The sequence below is a fragment of the Podarcis filfolensis genome (genome assembly GCF_964270895.1).
Source record: "Podarcis filfolensis genome assembly, chromosome: 2".
Lineage (NCBI taxonomy): Eukaryota > Metazoa > Chordata > Lepidosauria > Squamata > Lacertidae > Podarcis > Podarcis filfolensis.
In genome coordinates, this window is record NC_139605.1 from 55,791,232 (window position 1) to 55,811,338 (window position 20,107).

The following is a 20,107-nucleotide window of genomic DNA, read 5'->3' on the forward strand; positions in this document are numbered from 1 at the left end:
ATTAATCCTGTTAGTAATCTACCCCAGTTCCAGCAGCTTAGAAGGGGGCAGCTGGTGCCTGGCTGTTATCAGCTTGGCACTTTCCCCCCTGACAGAGCCCTGGTGGGTTCTGTTCTCATGTACTGACTGCCCACTTGGGTACCACGGTGCAGAAAGGCCTGATGTTTGTAAAATGTTTGTCTCTAAAACTGCAATGTACCTGGCACCATGGGTCAGCCTCCCCATTTTACATCAGTTTATCTGTCGCAAGCATCTTTCATGTGCACAGATCAAAATTTCCTGATGTTTCTAGTCTACCTATCAGGATATAGCAGTAGATTGGAAATATCTCCCAGTTTTCATCTTTCACTTCCACCTTCCAAGCGGTGCTGAAAGGTGCCAGTGGCTCATCTTCTGTGTATATGTTGGACATGCAGTGTTACCCAAGTGTCAAAGCTCTGCCCTAGATATGGGCCAAACCCATGTAGCCATACCTGAAGGATCTTCTTTCCCAATTAACCCCCCGCCCTGATTCCACAGGGTTGGAAAATGCGGATTGTTCCTTGTACTGAACATCATGGGTGATCCTTTCAAGGCATCTTGGGCATCTTCACAAGGATGTCCTATGAAGCAGGTCACACCACAACAGAAGGCAAATAAGGTAGAGTGTAATGCTGCCATTCAAAAAATTGCTTTGACTTTTTACACTGATTTTAGATTACCATCAATAAAGCAGGCAATCCAGCAGCTATAGCTTCCCTTGACCGTTTGTACTCTAAGCAACCATCTACCACAACCACCTGCGCAGCAAGCAAAGATTCCAGGTGTGCTGCACAGCAGGTTAGTTGATGTGGGGAGACCCCCCCCCTCTCAAACTCACTGATGTGGTCCAAAGGAAAGCACAGCAATACATTTGGCACCAGCTTGGCTGCAGGAGTTTCTGGAAGGAGGCATACAAGGCTCCATCCAACTGCCTTAGGGACTCCACTCTGAATTTGTGTAGGGTTTACTCCTCAGCCTTTCCTTCTCCTGAAGATATTCCACACAAGTCAGTGGAGGTTTAGGATCAGAATTTTCCGTTTCCTAGATGGGCTATCTTCCCAGATTGATGAGCCCCATCTGCCTCTTGCTTCCCTCTACTACAGCATGTGCAGAAACCGCCTTCTTGACTGTTGTTCCCACTACTGGTCTCGTTCACTCAATTTGCTAGAGGCTGTCTTCATATGTAGGTCCCTAACTCACCAAGGTTTTGAGACCCATCGGCTCCCCTCACCTGTTTTAGCTAACCAGTCGAAGCTATTTCCCAGGGTGTGGTTGCTGTCACATGCTGACTGCTTCTAGGAACCACAGTGCAGGGTGGGGACCAAAGATGAACAAACTACCCCAGAAAGAGCACAACGTGCCTCCCACCAGCAATGGCTGCCTATTCTATTTTCCCCTCTTCGAGGATATTTATGTATCTTTCTGTTGCAGGAAGTTCTGTCACTGAAGAAAAAATAGATCCAGACCAACTGCTCTGCTCTGGGGGTTTTGAGTGCCCCTCAAAAGCAGTGTTTGGCCGAGTTCTGCTTCCTCTTTGAAGCCTGGTGTGTTGGGAATAAATGACCCTACATCCCAGGCAATAGGGGAGGGCCTCAACGGGGTTGCATTCGAATTCTTGTGTCAGTAAGCCCCTCCCACTCTGCATCTCTGAGCGGCAGCCAGCTGCCCTAGGGGACAATAGGACTGGAAACGGCTTTGATGTCTGAATGGGATGGGCCCCCAGGGAGCTGTATAGTTAATGATTGTGCAAGGAGGTAGGAAGAGCAATATGTTCTCAGGATGTTTCTTGGATGCCCCTTGACCCTCTTGTTATTCTCTCACCCCCTCCTTACTCTCTGCAATTTCCCTGTAGAGGTGTCAGTTTGGAGAAAAAGATGTCCTGAGCTGAGCCTTCCTGCTGTCTCAAAGCTGGGGACAGGAAAATTTCACTGCACTAACTGAGCTCTTCTTTGGACTTCAGTCCTAGGCAGAGGTGGATTTAGGGGACCGCGACTGATTGCACTGCACTGGGCACTGAGCCTAGGGAATGCTGCAGGGTACCATAAATGTGACATAGTGAATTGAGCAGAACGGAAGGCGAGAGGCAAAAGGGCGCTGAATTCTGGCCTCACACAGGGTGCCACTGAAATTCAAAAGACCCAAGTCTAGCCCTGTCCTATGTTTCCAAAAGTTCTGAAAGTTTAATGCCCCCATTTGGGATGGGGGAGAAACTGGATTCAGTTTGCGCTTAAAGGTGAACTTATCAGATGTGCACTTTCTGCAGCAGTTCACACACCGGAAGAAAATTCACACTTCTCCAAATTTTTCAGTGCTGTTCTTTAGCCAAGTCGTGTGTAAAGAAATGCATGTACTAGGGTGATATGTGAACAAAAATGCTTGCATTAATGAAAATAACTTATAAAAATGCACTGTACTAGACAGTGTTATTTTTCTAGAAAAAGAGGTGCCAGAACTCACCACGAACTCCTGCCTCATTCTCTTAGAATGGCAATGGCACCCACCTGAGAGGTGCAGGTCAAGTCCAGAGCAAAACTCCTTTTCAGAAGGGTAATTGCAACATCAAAGGTGGATATAGGGGAGCGCAACCTGTTTGGTCGCACTGGGTGCAGGGCTTCATGGGCGCCACAACTATGAAGACCAACGGAAGGCGGGGGGGGGGAGGATTTTGGTGTTGCATTTTGCTGCTGGACGTGCAAAGGGACAGGCTGTAGTACAGAGGGGAAACTTTGCTCCCCCAGATGTTACTAATCATCCTTGGCCATTCACCATGCTTGCTGGGGCTGATGGGAATTGTTGTGCAGCAACATCCGGAAGGCCAAATGTTCCGTACACCTACTGTAGCAGCTTTGCCACGGATGCGGTATGTCCCTATTTGTACAGGGGTGACAAAAGGTAACCCAAAACTGAGGGCTCATCCACATTTCCACTTTCCCCGGGGAAACCTGGTGCTTGCTGCCAAGTCAGCAAACATCAATCAAGTTTTCTCTTCCCGATTTAGAGCTAAAGAGCAGTTTATGGGGGGAAAGTGGCAGGGCAAATGCAAAACCGCTCACACTTATGCCTAGAAAGCACAGGAGACGCTGAAAACTACTTGGACCCGTGCTTTCTAGGCACAGGACCAGCGGAAGTGTGGACTCTGAGGGAGCAGGAGCTGAGCTGATACAGAACCTGTTTGTGCAAAATTTTCATCCTGGCTCAGCAGATGAATGTAGCCAAGTTGCAACTAAGGCCTTGGAGATGGGGGAAGGTAGAGGGCGCTGAGAGGATTAAGGGACAGAGGAGGGTGAGTCTGCTCATGAGCTAGGATGGGAATCTCAAGCCAGGCTGGCCGGGCTGCTTGGCTCAGACACACAGAGGCCAGAGGCTGACTAATTTCCCCAGCTTTGTGGCTCAAAATAGAAAAACTTGAAACATTGACCCTTCACCCATCTAAAAACAGCTGTTGGCGCCATGGGAGCTGGATTCCACAAGGCCCAGGGCCCAGCTCCAAACTTCTGCACTCCCTTCAGCTTCCAAGCCCAGTGATGCTGTGCGATAAGGAGCCAGGCCCAGAACCATCAGGCACCAGTTCTCAAGGAGACGTTGGGCCAAACATCCATCATAGCTGTGGTCTGGCACAGGCTCATAGGGGGCGGGGGAGCGGGTTTTATGGTCTCCACTCTCTTCCTGTGGCTCTGAATAGAATCTGCAGCCAGCATTCCTCGGTAACATTTCCAGCGCTCAGGAACACTGATCGAGGCTGGAGGCAGGCCGCGGTTTCCCGCCCCCACCCTGACCCAAGAGTTGGAAGTGGCTTGAAAAATGGGTTGCTGCTGCTGATTTGTTGCCCCTGAAAATAGGTTCTGAAGAGTTTCCCCCCGTTTTTAAAGCCCGTTGGATTGGAGCAGCACAGGAGTGGGGCGGATCTATCCATGGAAAACGATGCGTCTTTCATGCTGGTTCCAAATCTTTGCAGGAGGACTACAGCACAGTGCGCAGTAAAGTACATGCAGAATTGTAAGCCCTGGCTGCTCATGGTCTCCTAGCTAGTCCACCTAGGGTACCTTGAGCCACACAGGATAATGCTGGCAGTACCAGGGATTCAGGGGGCAATCTGAGAAAACAGCCACAAAGCCATAGGTGGAGAGGTACTGTCAAAGTGGCTGAGTTGATTTTAATGCCAGACAGATCCTTGGAAGGTGTTGAAAACAGACTGTCCTATCATTGTGTCTGTAAAGAGACTTTGGGCCTCCTCTGAAGGAAGGTGAGGACAGGTGACCCCACCTAGGCCCGAAGTCACCCCCCCACTCAATAATCACACCAGGCCTCAAAACTGTCCAAAATTCCTTTTGTCTTCTAAAAATCCACAGCTACAGCTTTTCACAAGATGATGTGCATAGGCAAACCGTTACTTTTTATCAGTACAAGAAGGCTTCAAAAACCTAATGAATAGACTCTGTCAGAGCAGGCCTGAGAACTGACTTTTATCTCATTCGGTTGCAACATCTTTGGACATGCTGAACCGCTCTCAGCCCCCTTTCCTGGGAAGGGCGCCAAGAGTCCAAAAGAGTCCCAAGACAGGGGAGCTTTCTGTTCATGCTCAGAGGAACTCATGGGCAGGACTCCTGAGGGAGGAGAAAGGGGAGGGAATTGGAAGGGGAATATATACTCTGTGCAAATGACTGTGAACTCGTGCATACTTTTTGTGAACTATCACACTTGCTCCTTCTACGAGTTCATGGATGGTAGAAATAAAGCTTTTTCTCTGAAACTATTCCTTGAATGTCTGTTGACTCCCATCTCCCTTTCCCGGGCGCAATATTTTTCCCACCCGAGGGCAAAGCCTCATAAGGCTACACCTCCACATGTTTAGACAACAGACAGCAGACTCCTGCCTTGATGGCATGGCCGTGTGTGAACTTCGCTTTCACAATATTGATCTGATTTGTTGGCAAGCCCAGCATAACCTGTCCTGGCATAGAGTAGCACTGCCACATCTTTATAGAGTTTTCATAGAATCAGAATTGTAGAGTTTGTCTAGTCCAACTCCATGTAATGCAGGGATTTAGGATGTCTTAGGCAGAGCCTGAAGATTAGGCACCCCAAATTCTATGGCACATAGTCTGGCTTTCTGTTAAAAACTTTCAGGGATTGATGGACAGATATATTCAGAGCTGGTTACCGAGGTCTTGCCTTATCACAAGCTTGAACATCATGAAGATTATGCATCATATCTTGTGCATATAAGTTAGGATTATTTGCTAGTCAGAAATGTAAGGTTTCAGTTACTGTTGTGTCAAAGAAATACGTGAGCCTCTAATAATGGTGATTTGTACACAGAGTTACGTGTAAAACATGGGTCCCTTGGCAGCCTGGTTCCTTGTAACACACACATTTCTCAAGGAGACATAAAGTCAGGCTGTCCAGATGTTGACGGACTCCAACTCCCATCAGGCCCACCGTGCATTGCCCATGATCAAGGATGAAGAGACTTCTAGTGCAGCAACATCTGAAGTGCTACATGTCATCCCTACATTAAGGAGAATGAGCCAGCCCATCCTGGCTGTGAGTCCTGAAAGACCTGCCCCCTGCCTTGCAGGTCTTTTTCCACCTGGCCTGGGAGGGGAGGGCCCTGACTGACCCCAGCTACAAAAGCTGAGGCTGCCAAACAGACTGTTGAGCTGGGGTTTTGTTTAGAGGGTTTTGTGAGGGGGGGGGAGGTTGTGCTGTTATTGATCTTCATTTCTTACAGTTTTATTTTAGACACAGGAATGCCAACAACAATGAATTTTTTTTAGATCTTACGATAATTGTGGAAACTGTTTAATTTCGTTAGTGCACTTTTTATTGTTTACAACTACTTTTGTTATGTTTGTAGTTAGGTGGTTTTTTCCATGTTGTGAGCTGTCTTGAGCATGGTTTTAACTATGGAAAGGCAGCGTACAAATAAAATGATGAGATGAGATGAGCCCTGAGACACGTGCTTTGCCATGCCCTGTATAATGCTGTGGTTCTCTGCCAGGGTATGAACATGTAGTTGAAAAAGGCACAGTGCGGTGTACTATGTACTTTCTTCTGAGAATATAAGTTCTGTAACAAACTCTTTGGTCCTTCTGCACTGTGCACATAGCACTTGCAGGTTTCTTTTTCCAGCTGGTCTCTGTCACTGTGTCCCAATTTCTATCCTGCTTGAATCCTGGTAGGCTGGGCAGGCCCTTGCTTGTCATCCCACCAATATCTGGGCTTTCTTACCTAGTGTATGTCATAAAGTGGTGATAAAAATTATGTTCAATGAGTTTCCTAGTCTCAGTCGATGCAAATTTGCCGTCCATGCTCTGGAGTCTCTTACTGGAGATAATGTGGACATGGGCTGCCCTCTGGTGTTCAGAAATTAATAAATCTTCTACCCCCCCCCCCCCGCTTCAACACAATTTTTGTTTATTTTTTCCTCTTGGGGGAGCATGCACAAGATACTAACATGCTCAAATTAGGCCTGTGATCTTGGCACTACAAGCTCTTCTGCTGAGAGTCGGTTTTGAGCGGCCATGGGCTTGGCCACAGGACAACAGCTTCCATAGCTCTGTGAGCATTCAAAACCACACCTTCCCCCTCAAGAATAATGCAGAGGGTGTTGCCTGGAGCTGAAGAATATGGGCTGTAGGGCGGGGGTGGGAGAAACATGCCAGTGTTCTGTGAGGAAGATGGAAGTGAGGAGGAGAAATGTGAGGTGTTCAGGGGAGAAGGCAAGACAAAGAACATGAAAACAGTCTTAGAGTGGAGATGAGGGGTAATCAGCTGGACCAATCAATGTCAGATAGCAGTACATTCCCAGGTAGCATTTCTTCAGAAATGATAGTGCCCATATTGGACAATTGACAATTTCCCTTTGTTGGAAATTTGATTTATTTTATGGTGGGTAAATGACACAGACATATCTGACTTAAAAAAAAAAATAACTCTGAAATACTGTCTAGTCTAGCAGAATTGCACACACACACACACACATGCTTACACACATACACAGAGCAGATCAATAGCTGCAGAGAAAGACACTGTACCCCCATCCATCCCCCCCACCCCCGCAAAAGGCAGCTGCATAGGTTTTGGCTTTGTGAAACTGCCATCTCAGGCTTGCTAACGCATGTGGTTTTGGATCCAGTCAAGATAGTGAGTGACTCTGGTATAGACCCCAGGCTTGTTCTCCAGCGCACAGCCTGTGCCCCAGCTGATGATGCCATATAGTGTGGCCTTGCCTTGCTCATCACACACCAGGGGTCCACCAGAATCTCCCTGCAACACAGAAAGCAGGGGTGTGAATACATAGGCAGAGGCCAGAATCAAACCCATCCCCATCCCACTTCACATTTTGTTATTGAGATCAACACTTAGAATAATAGAATCATAGAACTGTAGAGTTAGAAGGGACCACAAGGCTCATCCATCCAACTGTTGCGATGCAGGAATCTCAGCTGCAACATCCATGACGACCATTCATTCTCTGCTTAAAAACCTCAAAGGAAGGAGAGTCCACCACCTTCCAAGGGAGTCCGATCTTGTTACAAATGCCTCTGGTACTTCATACAGGGAATGTACAGAGATTAATAGCAGAGCATAGGGAGAGCATGGGAGTAGGAGGAACAGAACATAAATTCAAGGTTTTAGCCTTCACACTAGCTCCTAGCCTAATGGGAGCTACCTTCTGATGTATGCCACCTTGAACTCCTTGGAGAAAAAGGTGGGATCAGGGGTACATGCCCCACCCTGCATAATCAATCACATGATGCTGCGCGCACACACCTTTTGAATGGCAATGCCTCCTCAAATATTTCATGGGGGGGGGATAAAGGGACCTTGGCCCCTAGGAGTTGGCTCCTATGGGTGGGATATAAATGCAATAAATGAATGAATTTGCAAACATGAATGCTTGTCTCCACCACAAAGCCTGCTCTGTTCTGTGTGCCAGAGATCTCCCTGTGCTGCCGGTAATTCAATATAGTCTCACCTGACAAGCATCAGCTCTTCCATCCATGTACCCAGCACACAACATGTCTTCTGCAATGTGGGTCCCATGGACCTCTTCGGAACGACACTGCTCATGAGGAATGATAGGCATATCTGCCTCCTGCAGGTACACAGAGAGTTTGTCGGCTCCTGCAGGGAAAGAAGAGGACCCCAGTGAACCAATCCATCCAAATGCACAATCCAAGTTTGGCCTTGTGGCCATTGAGAAAACTGGGCATCCTGAGACCTCACAAGTCCGCTGCCAATCCCAAACAATCCCTCTTGTACGGAAGATTTTAGCTGTGGGCTGCCTTTGCTGATCAGTGGAAAAACCCCCTGCTCAATATGGTAGATCAAGATGGAAAAGATGCTAAGGAATTGCAGGCACCATCTGGCACCTTGTTTATCCAACATGAGTGGGGATTTCAGAAATGGATGATAAGGGAGGGGCAGAGAAGAATATGAGACAGCATCATGCCCTCCCTCTCTGTGGGAACAGGTAGCCAGCCAGCAGGCGTGGATGTTTAAGGGAAGGATAATAAGGCCTGCCTAAACTTCATGTCTTTATCTGACCACTCCCTTCTCACCTTCATACATATGTCCCCATCCTGCGATCTGGCATGGCTTGCTGGTGTCAAATGTCTCTGTTGAATTTGGTAGGCACACTGGCAAGACGGAGTGTGACAACTCAGCACAGTGTCCTGGCGCCTTCTCCTTCAATCGCACCAGTGCTGGGAAGAGTACAAGAGAGCAGATTAGAATTGGGGCTCAGGGATGAGGTTGGCAGGGGTGGGCGGGCAGACAGGTAGGCAGAGAGGAGTGGATGAAAGCCTTGTCTTCCTTGATCGACTCTGGACTGGGGCTGGGAAAAGAAACTTAGAATGAAGACTCGCACCAACAAGGCAGGTGAGCAGACATCTGGCCTACCATAATCCAATATAATATTTTCCACTCCCTCCTGGGGCAGCATGACATGGATCATGGCAGAAATGGTCAGCCTGTGGCCTTTCAAATATTGCTGGGCTCCCAACTCCCACCAGCTCCAGCCAATTGTCAGGGATGATGGGAGATGGAGTCCAACAACATTTGGAGGGCCTCAGGTCCCCCAGCACCAGATTAGGGCCTTGCAGTTCATGTCCTTGAGCGATACACACAAGTCTGGAAAGACTAACTAGGGGCTCTTCTGGGTGGGTCTTGGTGAGGTCGAATGCCATATAGAGCCCCCAAAATGTTTCATGAGCATGGGCAGAGGAGATTGGACTGGTTGTTGTGGCCAACGAGGGCTCAGGCAAGTCTGGCTACCTTGTGGTGGTAAGGGGGTGCAGGACATAAAAAAGAGGCTCTCACCAATGTCATGGCGTTTGGTGGTCTCAGAATAATGCTCATGCAGTAGATAATTCTGTACTTGGAACTTCACTGAGCCATCTGTGCTTCTGTTGTATTGGGTCTGGCCCAGCACCACTGAAATCTTGGAAACATCTGGCCTATGGTACAAGATCTGTAGTCAGCAGAGTCTTTCATGGCTCAGAACAGGATTCTCCAGATTTTGGTGTAGCCAACATGGTTTTCTCCAGATGTTGTTGGACTCCCAATTCCTATCAGCTCCAGCCAGCATGTCCAACGGCCAGGGAGGATGAAAGTGGTGGTCAAACAACATGTGGAGGGACGCAGGTTTCCCAACAATCCTAATGCACATTAACTTGGTAGTATATCTCACTGAACTTAGTGAGACATGTCTCATTGAACAGGCATAGGATTGGGCCACATAACATGGGATGCAGTGGGGGGAGAGAGCTTTAACAAGTGACCATCAATAAATTAACATGTCTGTCATCTCCATCAAGCTGATAAGGATTTCTACCATCATTCCAAACTCTGGCCTAACGTACCTCAGTGGGGCAAGCTAGCCACAACCTAACTTTCACTGATTTCATTGTGCACTATGTTCAAGTAGCCTGGATGCAGCCCAGTGTCTGTGGACTTTGGGATGGATGGTAAGACTTACCTGAACTCTAGGCAGTGTGCAGCTGTCAGGACCCAGCAGGAAGCAATGAGGCTTCCTCCACAGAATTGATCCCCTATGTAGATGGCAGCCATGTAGGGGTGGGAGCCACGAAGTGCCACCATGCCTCTCACTACACGACTGCGTGAGGAGGTGGTGGTCTTGGGAAAGCGCAGCCCACACACTGGAGCTGGGATGGAGACAGTTTGGCTTGGTCCAGCTGTTGGCCTGACGCTCTCAGGCTTCTTCGGAGCCATTGACTCTCTTTCCAAAGATGCCAGAGGTACTGCTGCCGTTGGTGCCATGGTATCTGGGGAGAAAACAGTTTAGCTCTCATTCATGTCAGGTTCAGCCACACACGCCATTTCTTCCAGAGCAAATGGTATGCCTCACCTGTATATTGGGGATGGCAGCTGGTGATATTGCAGAATTCCCAGCTGAGCTGCATATTGCGCAGCACATAACACCATGGGCGGCTGTCACCATCTGGGTTTCTGCACAAAGAAAAGGCCCAGTCCTCTCTTAAGCAAGGGCAATGTTCAGCAACCTTGCTTCAATAATAATAATAATAATAATAATAATAATAATAATAATAATAATAATAATTTTATTGTGTGTATCTCCCATCTGTCCCCTGTCCATGTGCCAGCTGCATTCCTTTACCTCACCTCACCCCCTAGCATTTCAATTTCCTTTCATCTGCTCTACTTCTTGGATGTTAGTTGTGGCGCTTTCCATACGTGGACACTTTCCCCCAGATGCCCTCTGAACCAGTGCCAGACCAAGGCATTTTGCTGCCTGAGGCAAAAGCCAATATGGTACTCCTCTCCCACTTCCAAAAGCCATCTGGAATCACAGCTGCTGAATTATACTTCAGCGCTTACAACAGGACAGTATCTTCTGCTGCACCTAAGGGGTTCGGCATAGTGTAGGAGGCACAGGGCAGACTGTATGTGGCACAGACTACTCTGTCCTTCAATCCCATGCCACCACTCCCTGACTCCCACCCCCAACATCTGCTGCCTGAGGCAGCTGCCTTACTTTGTCAATTGATAGAGCCGGTGCTGCCTCTCACTAACATTTCCTGTGTTCTGTCACAAGCATCCCCATTTCCCATGCTAAAATATATCTCACCTGCAAAAGGCGTGTGGCCCCAGGCCAAAGATGGATGAGTTGTTCATACTGCTGGAGAACTCATTTAACAGGAGTGGGGAGTCCCAGGGGAGGCACGGTGCCCCTGAGACAGTGTAGTGGGCCATGCCTCGGTATAGCTGCCCATTCTCTCTGTAGCAGGTCTGAGTGTGCTCTAGGGAATAAAAAGACCAGGGACCCTCAGGTGCTTTGGAAAAAAGGTTAGGCCTTGAATAAGGTAATATTTTTATGCCCCTGTCTACCCTCTCCAAAGAGAACAGCCCCTTCTCACTATTGCATCAGGGGTGAGGAATCTATGCTTCAGTTCAGGGGCCACATACAATGTTCAGAATTGAAGAATAGAACATTAAGTATGTGACTGAAGTAACTTTACCCGGTGTACATCTTTTTATTATTTTTTTGCCAACAGCAGCAGTTCCCATTTTCCATTTCATTAGCCAACACTGGTTTTCAAAGTTGGGCAGTTTTAAACATGCATACATGCAAACTGATATATTTTCCTACTTTACTACTTTTGATATGAGTTTCATGGTGCATTTTATTCTGTTGTAAACCACTTACAACTGTAAGAATTGTAAGTGTGATTCTTAAAGATTTTAAAAATAGAAACATACCTATATCGCACAGTGGCCCAGAAAACCCTTCAGGGCAGCTGCACACCGAGCTGTGCTTCACTTCTAGACAGCGGCCTCCATTCATACAATTGTTTGTTGCGCATGCTGTGGGTCAGAGAAAGTGATATAGATCACAGGAAGTTGCCTTGTATGAGGTCAGACTGTTTTGCCCCATGTAGCCCAATATTGCCTTACTCTGGTCTGACTGGCAGCAGCACCAGTCTAGGCTCTTTAAGCAGGGATCTTTTATATCAGACAGGGGTGCCTGGCATGCTCTGGTCCATGGGGTCACGAAGAGTCGGACCAAACTAAACGACTAAACAACAACAACGCCAGGGATTGAACCTGGAACCCTCTGCATACAATGCATCTGCTCTGCCAATGAGCTATTGACCCTCAGAGACAACTGAGAGCAAGGTCTGGCTCAAGAATTAACAGTGCAGTTGAGACTCCATCAATCTAGTATCTGCTTAACTGCCTACTCCTTCCCTTCCCTGCTATGATGTTTTTGACCTGCTGATCCATCAACTAAGGAATAATCCTATCTCTCCTCGTTCCATATACAGTGTGACAGCTGCATTCCTTGTGCTCTGTCATGACAAGATTACCTCTCTATGCCCCTCTTTCATCTTTGCCTTGTGCATTATGAGGCAAGTCCACCACCTATAATGCAGGCACCAGCATTGCTGGGTCCCCAGAAGCCATTCTTCCTAATTCCAGATGCATGGGAGTTGGCTTTGGTTTGGGCCACCCATACGGCACATTTGTTTTAGTTTTAACGTTCCAGGTCTAATGACTGGCCTCTGCTTCTGTCCATGCCTTTAAAAGTTGTTTCATCTGCAGATGTTAGCATGAGACACTGCTTATTTCCAAGCTGTGAAAGGATTCAGTGGTAGAGATATGAATATCAAGCAGCTTTTATAGTCACAGAGGCAGGAGGGAACATGTTTTTCTAAAGAGTGGAATTTTGGGGGGAGGGAAGCAGCAGGACAAGAGAAAGCATGGATGAACCCTCAGACTCAAGTCTCGCATTGAAAACAGTCTCTGGTGTAAATTCCCTGTGAGCCATGGCTCTAATGTGTTATGATTTCTTTAAAATTGTGTTTTGATTAAAATAATACATATTGTGTTGGGCTTAAAATGCAGGACTATGATCTTTATGGGTTGGAACCAGAACATGTTAGTTGAACTTAGTTCCCATTGAAATCCATTGGCAAATAGTCAACCGCCATTCATTCTAATGATTTCAATGGAACCTAAGTTCAACCAAGGTTGCAGTCCTGTACCAACTTTCCTGGGAAGTAAGCCTCACTGGAAATCAATGAAAATTACATCTGTGTAGGCACATATAGGAATGCACTCTTAACATAGACTGGATCCATCTCATGTACCATTACTATATTACAGGCTCTAGGGATGATGAGGATATTGGAGTAAGAACCTTCATTACAACAATACAAAGATACCTGCTTGGAGTTTATATTTTGTTTTGATGAGGTTCAAAAGATTATAGGAGTTCTAATCATTTTAGAATTACAGTGGCTGCAGCCAAGGATGGGCATGAAAAGACTTATTCTCAAGCCTTTTAGATGCAGCATCACTGGAATACAAAGGACCTAACTAAACATTACATACAGATGCATGTAACAAAATGCTAGCAGCCTTTTTTTATTTTTCTAAAGGAAAAGGTGCTCCCGGAGCCCCTGGGACAGAAAAATAACAGGCAGGCAAAGAAAGGTTTATGCATCTCCCTGCAACACCCCCCCCCACTCCAAATCAAAGTTTCCACAAGCAGCTTTTCTGGTTTCGTTTGGTTTTTAATTATTGAAGATTTGTTACATGCAGTTGTGTGCAATGCTTTATTTTATCCAGTGAAAAATCAGAAATCTAGATATGATATAGTGAGCGATACTCAGTGATTACACTTTGTGTTGTCTTTGTCGGGGAAGTGAATTAGAAGCTATTAACTTTGTTAATAGTTATTTCAAATGAAGCCCAGGCAATGTAGTGACCACAGAGGGTAGTCTTATCCCACCTGTCTGCCTTGTTTTGCCCCACCCACCCATCCCCACTTTATGTCAACTTCTGCTCAGCTCTGACCCTTTGCATGCATGGGCTTGCAGACAAGCTTCTTTCTTGCGCAATGGCACTCCTCTGGTCCAGTAGGCCGGTGCCGTACCCAGGTGTCCTTCCTGCCAATGTGCAGCAGTCCTTTAGTTCCAAAGCAGTCTTCTGAAAAATAAAGTGATGGGATGTTATGGACCAGAGCACAGTTGACTGGGACTGATAAGAGCTGTGGTTCAAAACATCTGAAGGGCATCAAGTTGGCAAAGGTTGATTCATGGGGTGTGAAAACAGCCAGGTCACCATATGTGCCAATATGATGTCATGGTCCTTAATAATCTCCATACTGAGTTTTTATGTACCAGGAATAAAAAGAGCTACCCAACCTAACACTGTGAGGTTCTGGAGGTCCACCAGCCCCTTTCGTAATGGAGGCATGGCTATCAGCCATGTTGATTGATGTGCTGCCGGTTCTCAGTCTCAGGCAGGAGACATAAGATCAGGTTTGCCCCAGAGTAAAGACCTTTTTAAGTTGACCAGGGTGCCGGGGAGAGAGGGCAGATATCCAAGGCCAGGTCTCCATGTGCTATAGTTCCAGGAACCAGCCTCAGATACCTTTCTCACAGTGTTTCCCATGGAAGCCAGCAGCACAGATACAATGGAATCCCATTCGCCTAGCTTCACAGTCCCCACCGTTCTGGCATGGGTTAGGGTCACAGTGTCCTGCCAAAAAATAAATAAATCCAATAGTCAGTAATGGCTGGAAGTCTCAGGCTTTGGGCTATGTCGGGGATAGATAATTTTTTTCAGTCCAAGAGTTATGTTCTCTTCAGAGGGTTGAACTAGATGATCCTCAGGGTCCCTGCCAATTCTATAATTCTGTGATTCTGTGAAGGTCACATGCCAGTGGTGAGTGGGAAAAGTGGCTGGAACAAATGAATTTTGCCCTTAGTATAGTAGGTTGGTTTCTACACACATTCACACAGCCCTCGCTATCCTCCATCCAGACAAGCAAGAGGCGTTCTTGGAATTCAAGGGCACATTTAAGCCAGGCAAAAACAGAGAGTGTGAAGGAGGGATCGTGAGGGGTTTGACTTAGGGAGAGCAGGTGTGGCTTAGCCCAGGAAGAGCCCTGAGGCCTGAGGATAATTCTGTGTTTGGCCAGTGGGCCTGAGCTTTTCAACCTGTGAGCTACATGGATATTGGAGTAAGGCCTGGGTGCTGCATGCTGCTGGTCGTAAAGACTGGCAGCGCTGGAGGCTGTACAAATTTATTTCTTGCTTTCTTGAGGACCAGCATCACTTTAGGCTAAACAACCGGGGGTGGAGGCGCTTGCACACCCTGGTGAAGCTTCTCCCCTCACTGCCTGCTGTGGTTCGAACAGATTCTTTCATTCCCACTTCCCCCTACCGACTCACCTCTTGGCCTCTCCTCTTTCCCACAGAACCTCCATTTCCCATCTCGGTCGTAGTTCTCTGTGGTGGCACACCTGATGGAGAGACGTTTTGAGTCATGGAAGGAAAACCTAGAAGCTGGGCCTAATCCAAAGCGGGAAGCTGCAGGCCATCATGCCTTTCCCCACATACCACCTTAAAGTCCGCCGTCCCCATTTCCCTAGCGTGTTCTACTGTTTGTACTCCCCATATGACTCTTTCTCGTGAAGAAGAGAAGCTTACCAGTGCTTATGAAATATGGAATGATTCGTGATGCAAGAATGGTGCATTTCACGTTGGAAGCGGAAAGGGAAATGGCAGGGCTCGTGCTCACTGAGTTCTGTCTCTGCAAGGCAAAAAATAAATGGGCTGCTTCCACTGAGGATACAGGCTCAGAAATATTGTTATGAGTTTGGATGGGGGGAGCAGAGACCCTTCTAACCCCTGGAACCAGCAATTGTTAAATTATAAGTCAGGCTGACTTCCTGTGTTGAGGTGATTACCTGGGTGGACCATTAAGAGAACAAAGGAAAAGCGTCTCTGTGCAAGATGGCAAGGTGGCCAAAGGCTGAGTTTTGCAGCGATGTGACTGAGAGGTAAAGCATAAGTTGGAGAGAAAGTCAGAGGAATGCTTCAGAGCCATGTTTACTTTCTGTTTGAATCCAAGGCTGCGGCTCTGGGAGAAACAAGACGCTTTTGGGTGTTGATGTTATGAACCCCTCCATTGTAGGCTCAGGTTGTATATATGTGTAAATAAACCATGTATCATAAAGGCGGCACTGTCCCTGCTGTGCCTCACTCCCAAAAGGAAACACGAACCCTGGGATCCCTGGGCTCTTGCACCGCTTGGAGATTGAGGTGGTGTGCAAGAATATAAATGCTGGCAAATCACACTTCTGTCCTGCCTGGCCCCTGCTTCTGGTCACATCCATGTGCCTTCTAAGCTGATAGAAGACACCTACGCTTTTCATGCAATTGTGCCATGGACTCTAGGCTTCTTTCCTCAAATGAGCACTTCTGTTGCAGGGAAATAACCAATTCTCTTCCATCCCAGGCATGGTTATTAATCCTGAAACCAGCCTCCCATTCCTTCACTTCTATTGCGAGGTGAAAGACTATTGAACTACTTTGCACTTAAGTAGTGCAATAGTCTTTCACCTCACAATAGAAGGCAGGGAGAGAGGGGATAATGCCTCCTTTCTTTGGTGATCTGGGTAGGACCGTAGGATCCCAATCTTGGAATCCTAGGCTGTGTACACAGCATACTTTTACAGCACATTCAAAACACATAAAACAGTGCTTTTTCTGGGGGGATGCAGGGGGACGCATGCCCCTAAACATTTTGTGAATCTTTGTACTTTTGTCCATTTACTGTATTTATTTTCCCCAATTTGAACTATAAAATGGTGATTTTCTTGAGTCAAAATGAGAGTACCCCTAAACATTTTTAAAGAAAAAAAACACATAAAATTAATCCTGGGATCTCACAGAGCTACAACCAAGTGTCCTTAACATACTAAAGTTCCCACTATTCTTGGGGGCAGGGAATGCTTTGAATGTGCTTGGAAGGTATAGCTCATTTTGTGGCTACTGTTCCTTTCACTGGCACAAGCACAAAGTTGAAACTCACCTTCATGCATCCTCCTAAATGGCCGGCCATGCAGATCCTACCCAGAAAAGAAAACAGATGTGTTGCAGCATAGTTTAAACATACCATTTTCTGTTCTGGGACATAAACACCTCAAAGGCCCTTTTGGGGCTTGCATTCAACTGGCCCCAGAAGGGCTCTATTCTGCATATACATATATTCTGTATAGCATATGCATCCTTGAAAGCTTTTAGACCATTTTTGAAAGTAATATAAATAATTTATAAATTATCTGTCCTTCTCCATTCTACAACACCTCTAAAATGTAAAGGGATAGTGTGAGAGGCAGGCTACCCTTTTAATGAATTTTATTTGTGATTTGTAATTTTTGTTTGTTTAATCAGAGCAGTCATCTGATTAAAGAAATCTCTGTTTATTCATCATAATTTTGGGTTAGTTGATTAATCAATTAACAGTGCGGTGCTTGATAGGTCTATTCAGAAGTAAGCCCCAGAGGTCAGTGCAACTTAATCCCAGCTAATTGTTTATAGCCTAAATTTATATATGAATCATGGCTCTGAAGCCAAAAGCTTCCACTTTTTTTGTTTTTAGATTATATTCATGTGTTTTGTACGAAGCATCGTCTTAGGAAAGGTATCTTCTCCTGTGTATGAAAGGTGGGGTGCTTGCCATATGCAGTTTTTATAAGTACTTGTGCTTAGAAAATAATTTGTTTTATTTTTAAAAATTATTTAATCAGTTAATCAATTCAAATGAAGCCCTAGTTTTCATACTTATTCTGCATTTTTTTTTTATTTTCAGTGTGTTTTGACTGATTGTGTCATTGTTTTGGAAGCTGTCATGCCTTAGCAAATAAGTAAAATCTGTCTAAAAATCCTTAGGGATGCCTGTAAACTGAAGGTATAAAAGTTGAGTATGAGAGAGAGGGTCGGGGAAGGAATTAAAAACTTCTGCACAGCCAATTGTAATATTACAGGGTGGTAGGAAATTTCCTCTTCCTTCCAGCTGAGGGCCGAGACCCATGACGAAATGGTAACTTGGAGGAGGAATGGGAATGAAGGCAAAAGGAATGGCTTCTGTTCTTACATAATGTATACATCTGGGTTGCCAGCATGTTGCTTCCAGGTACAGTTGCCAGCATCCCTGACCATTTGCCACGCTCGCTAGGAATGCTGGGAGGTGGAATCAGCATTGGTTACCCTGATGTACTGATACACACACAGCCCACAGCAGGGGTGACAGGAATGAGTGGGATTCCCCTCACTCTTATGAGTATGCACCATAAAGCATGTGTGAGATGGGGGGTTGTAGCAACCCTGAAGGACAGCTTGTCAGCTGCTTTCTGTTTTAAATGGCACAATAGACATGTTTTCTGTGCAGAAGGAAACACATACCCTATATATACATTTTTTTGGGAGGGGGTAGTGCAAAAATGGCTGAGGCAGTTCTGCGAGGGAGGAAGCAGCCTTGCGCAAGTTTTCCAGATTTTAGGGTTGGGGCGGGCACGCGTAGGGGAGATTTGCCTCTCCCACCATGGCTACACTGGGACTCCCTTGGGAGCAGTAAAGGGGGACTGCTCGTCCTCTAAAGCCAGAAAAATAAACATGAAGCTCTTAAAATCTTTCACATCATTTTGCACAGGCATTGGGAAGGGAATGGAATGTGTTGCTTGCCACTAACTCACAGAGCTCCCATGGTTTTGCAAATTGACTTCAAGCAGTGGGTGGGTGAACCACATATCCCACTCAACAAGATACAATGGTCTGAGTGCTGAGGAAGCAGAGTTCCTACCTGGTGGGCATTTGGGGTTCCCTGGAACAATTGAGAAACAGCTGTGCACTCCTTGTGTAATAAAGCAATACACCAGAAAAGCCCCTGAAATGAATCAGGCATCACAGTTCCTTCCTCACACCATGCTTGAGTTGCCTAGGCCTTTGCATCTTAGTTCAGACAGTGGCAACTCACAAGCCCCACAAATGCAGAGGGTTAGGCCCAAACTATTAGGATGGATCTGAGGTGGTGGTGGGGTGCTAGCACTGCACATTGGCCTCCATGACTCTAGGCCCTTCCTGAAGCCTATCTCACCCTGAATAGTTTACCAACAAAGACTACCTCCTGCTTCGCTTCCTTGCTGGAGGCCCTCACATACCCTCCAACATTTCTCTGATGAAAATTGGGACGTCCTATTCCATCATCATTTTACTATTTATACCCCCATCCCTCTGACTGAGTTGCCCCAGCCATTATGTGTGGCTTCCAACATATATAAAAACATAATGCAACATTAGATTTAAAAAAACTTCCCTATACAGGACTGCCTTCTGATGGCTCTGGTGCTGGATAACTCCATACCCTCCAACATTTTGCTAATGAAAAAAGGTACACCCTACCATACCCTCCAGCATTTTTCTGATGAAAATAGGGACATCCTAAGGAAAAGTGGGACATTATGAGATCAAATCAGAAACCGGGGTGGCCTCTGTAAATCCGGGACTGTCCCTGGAAAATAGGGACACAGGGACAAATGTATTATCACTCTTATTGGGCAAGCTGTAGAAATGTTAAAATGGGAATGAGATTTTGGGGATAAATTATCATGGGCCTAGGAGGGAGACCTAAGCAAAAAGCCAGGGGGTGGGGAGGAAAGAGAAATCAAATGGGTGTTAAATGGATGCCCCAGGAGTCTCACCCGGAATGGTTGCCCTGGAATAAGAACCACAAAGATCAGCAGCAGCAACAGCAGCAGCAGGGATGTCATGGCGGCACCTAGGGAAGGACAAAATGGTGATCTTTGTTCCTTTGCTTCAGGCAAAGCAAACAGCCCCAGATCGATGCAGCTCAAAGCAAAGGTCTTTGGGTGGGATTTAATCAGCAGTGTAGGGATTGTAGCATGGAAACAAACACTAGACTAGACTAGACTAGACTAAAATAGAAGTATAGGGCTGGGAGCCAGAAAATTAAAAAATGGTTTGACTCCCCCCAACGGACCCATGTGTCTGTTTTCTGTGTCCACAACATCTCTTCAGCCAGCACAGAACCAGATGTCAAGTATGGTGAGAATATTAATTGATTGCCTTTTTCTCTAGGGGGTGGGGTGGAGAAAAACATACTATTGCAAAGGAAAGCTTGCAAGTGGGGCTGCTGAAATTTCAGTTACTGAAGGGGACATCACTGTGGAAGTTACATTAGCCAAAGATTTTATCTGGCTCACTCTCTCCTTGGCCTTTACCCC

General features: G+C 46.4%; 1 protein-coding gene across 2 annotated transcripts; it reads right to left on the reverse strand.

Moving 5' to 3' along the window:
- Positions 1–6,885: 6,885 nt before the first annotated feature.
- F12 (coagulation factor XII) lies at positions 6,886–19,688 on the reverse strand. Of its 2 annotated transcripts, XM_083603691.1 has the most exons (14): positions 19,565–19,688; positions 16,897–16,933; positions 15,510–15,612; positions 15,252–15,322; positions 14,449–14,556; positions 13,870–14,001; positions 11,770–11,874; positions 11,138–11,309; positions 10,397–10,497; positions 10,007–10,313; positions 9,349–9,485; positions 8,589–8,732; positions 8,003–8,151; positions 6,886–7,290 (listed from the first exon to the last, which is right to left on the reverse strand). In XM_083603691.1, the coding sequence occupies exons 1-14, from the start codon at positions 19,631–19,633 to the stop codon at positions 7,135–7,137; spliced, it is 1,791 nt and encodes a 596-aa protein (XP_083459817.1). In that variant the 5' UTR covers positions 19,634–19,688; the 3' UTR covers positions 6,886–7,134. The 2 variants fall into 2 exon arrangements, with proteins under 2 accessions (XP_083459817.1, XP_083459818.1); XM_083603692.1 differs by lacking the exon at positions 11,770–11,874.
- Between the last annotated feature and the right edge of the window lie 419 nt (positions 19,689–20,107).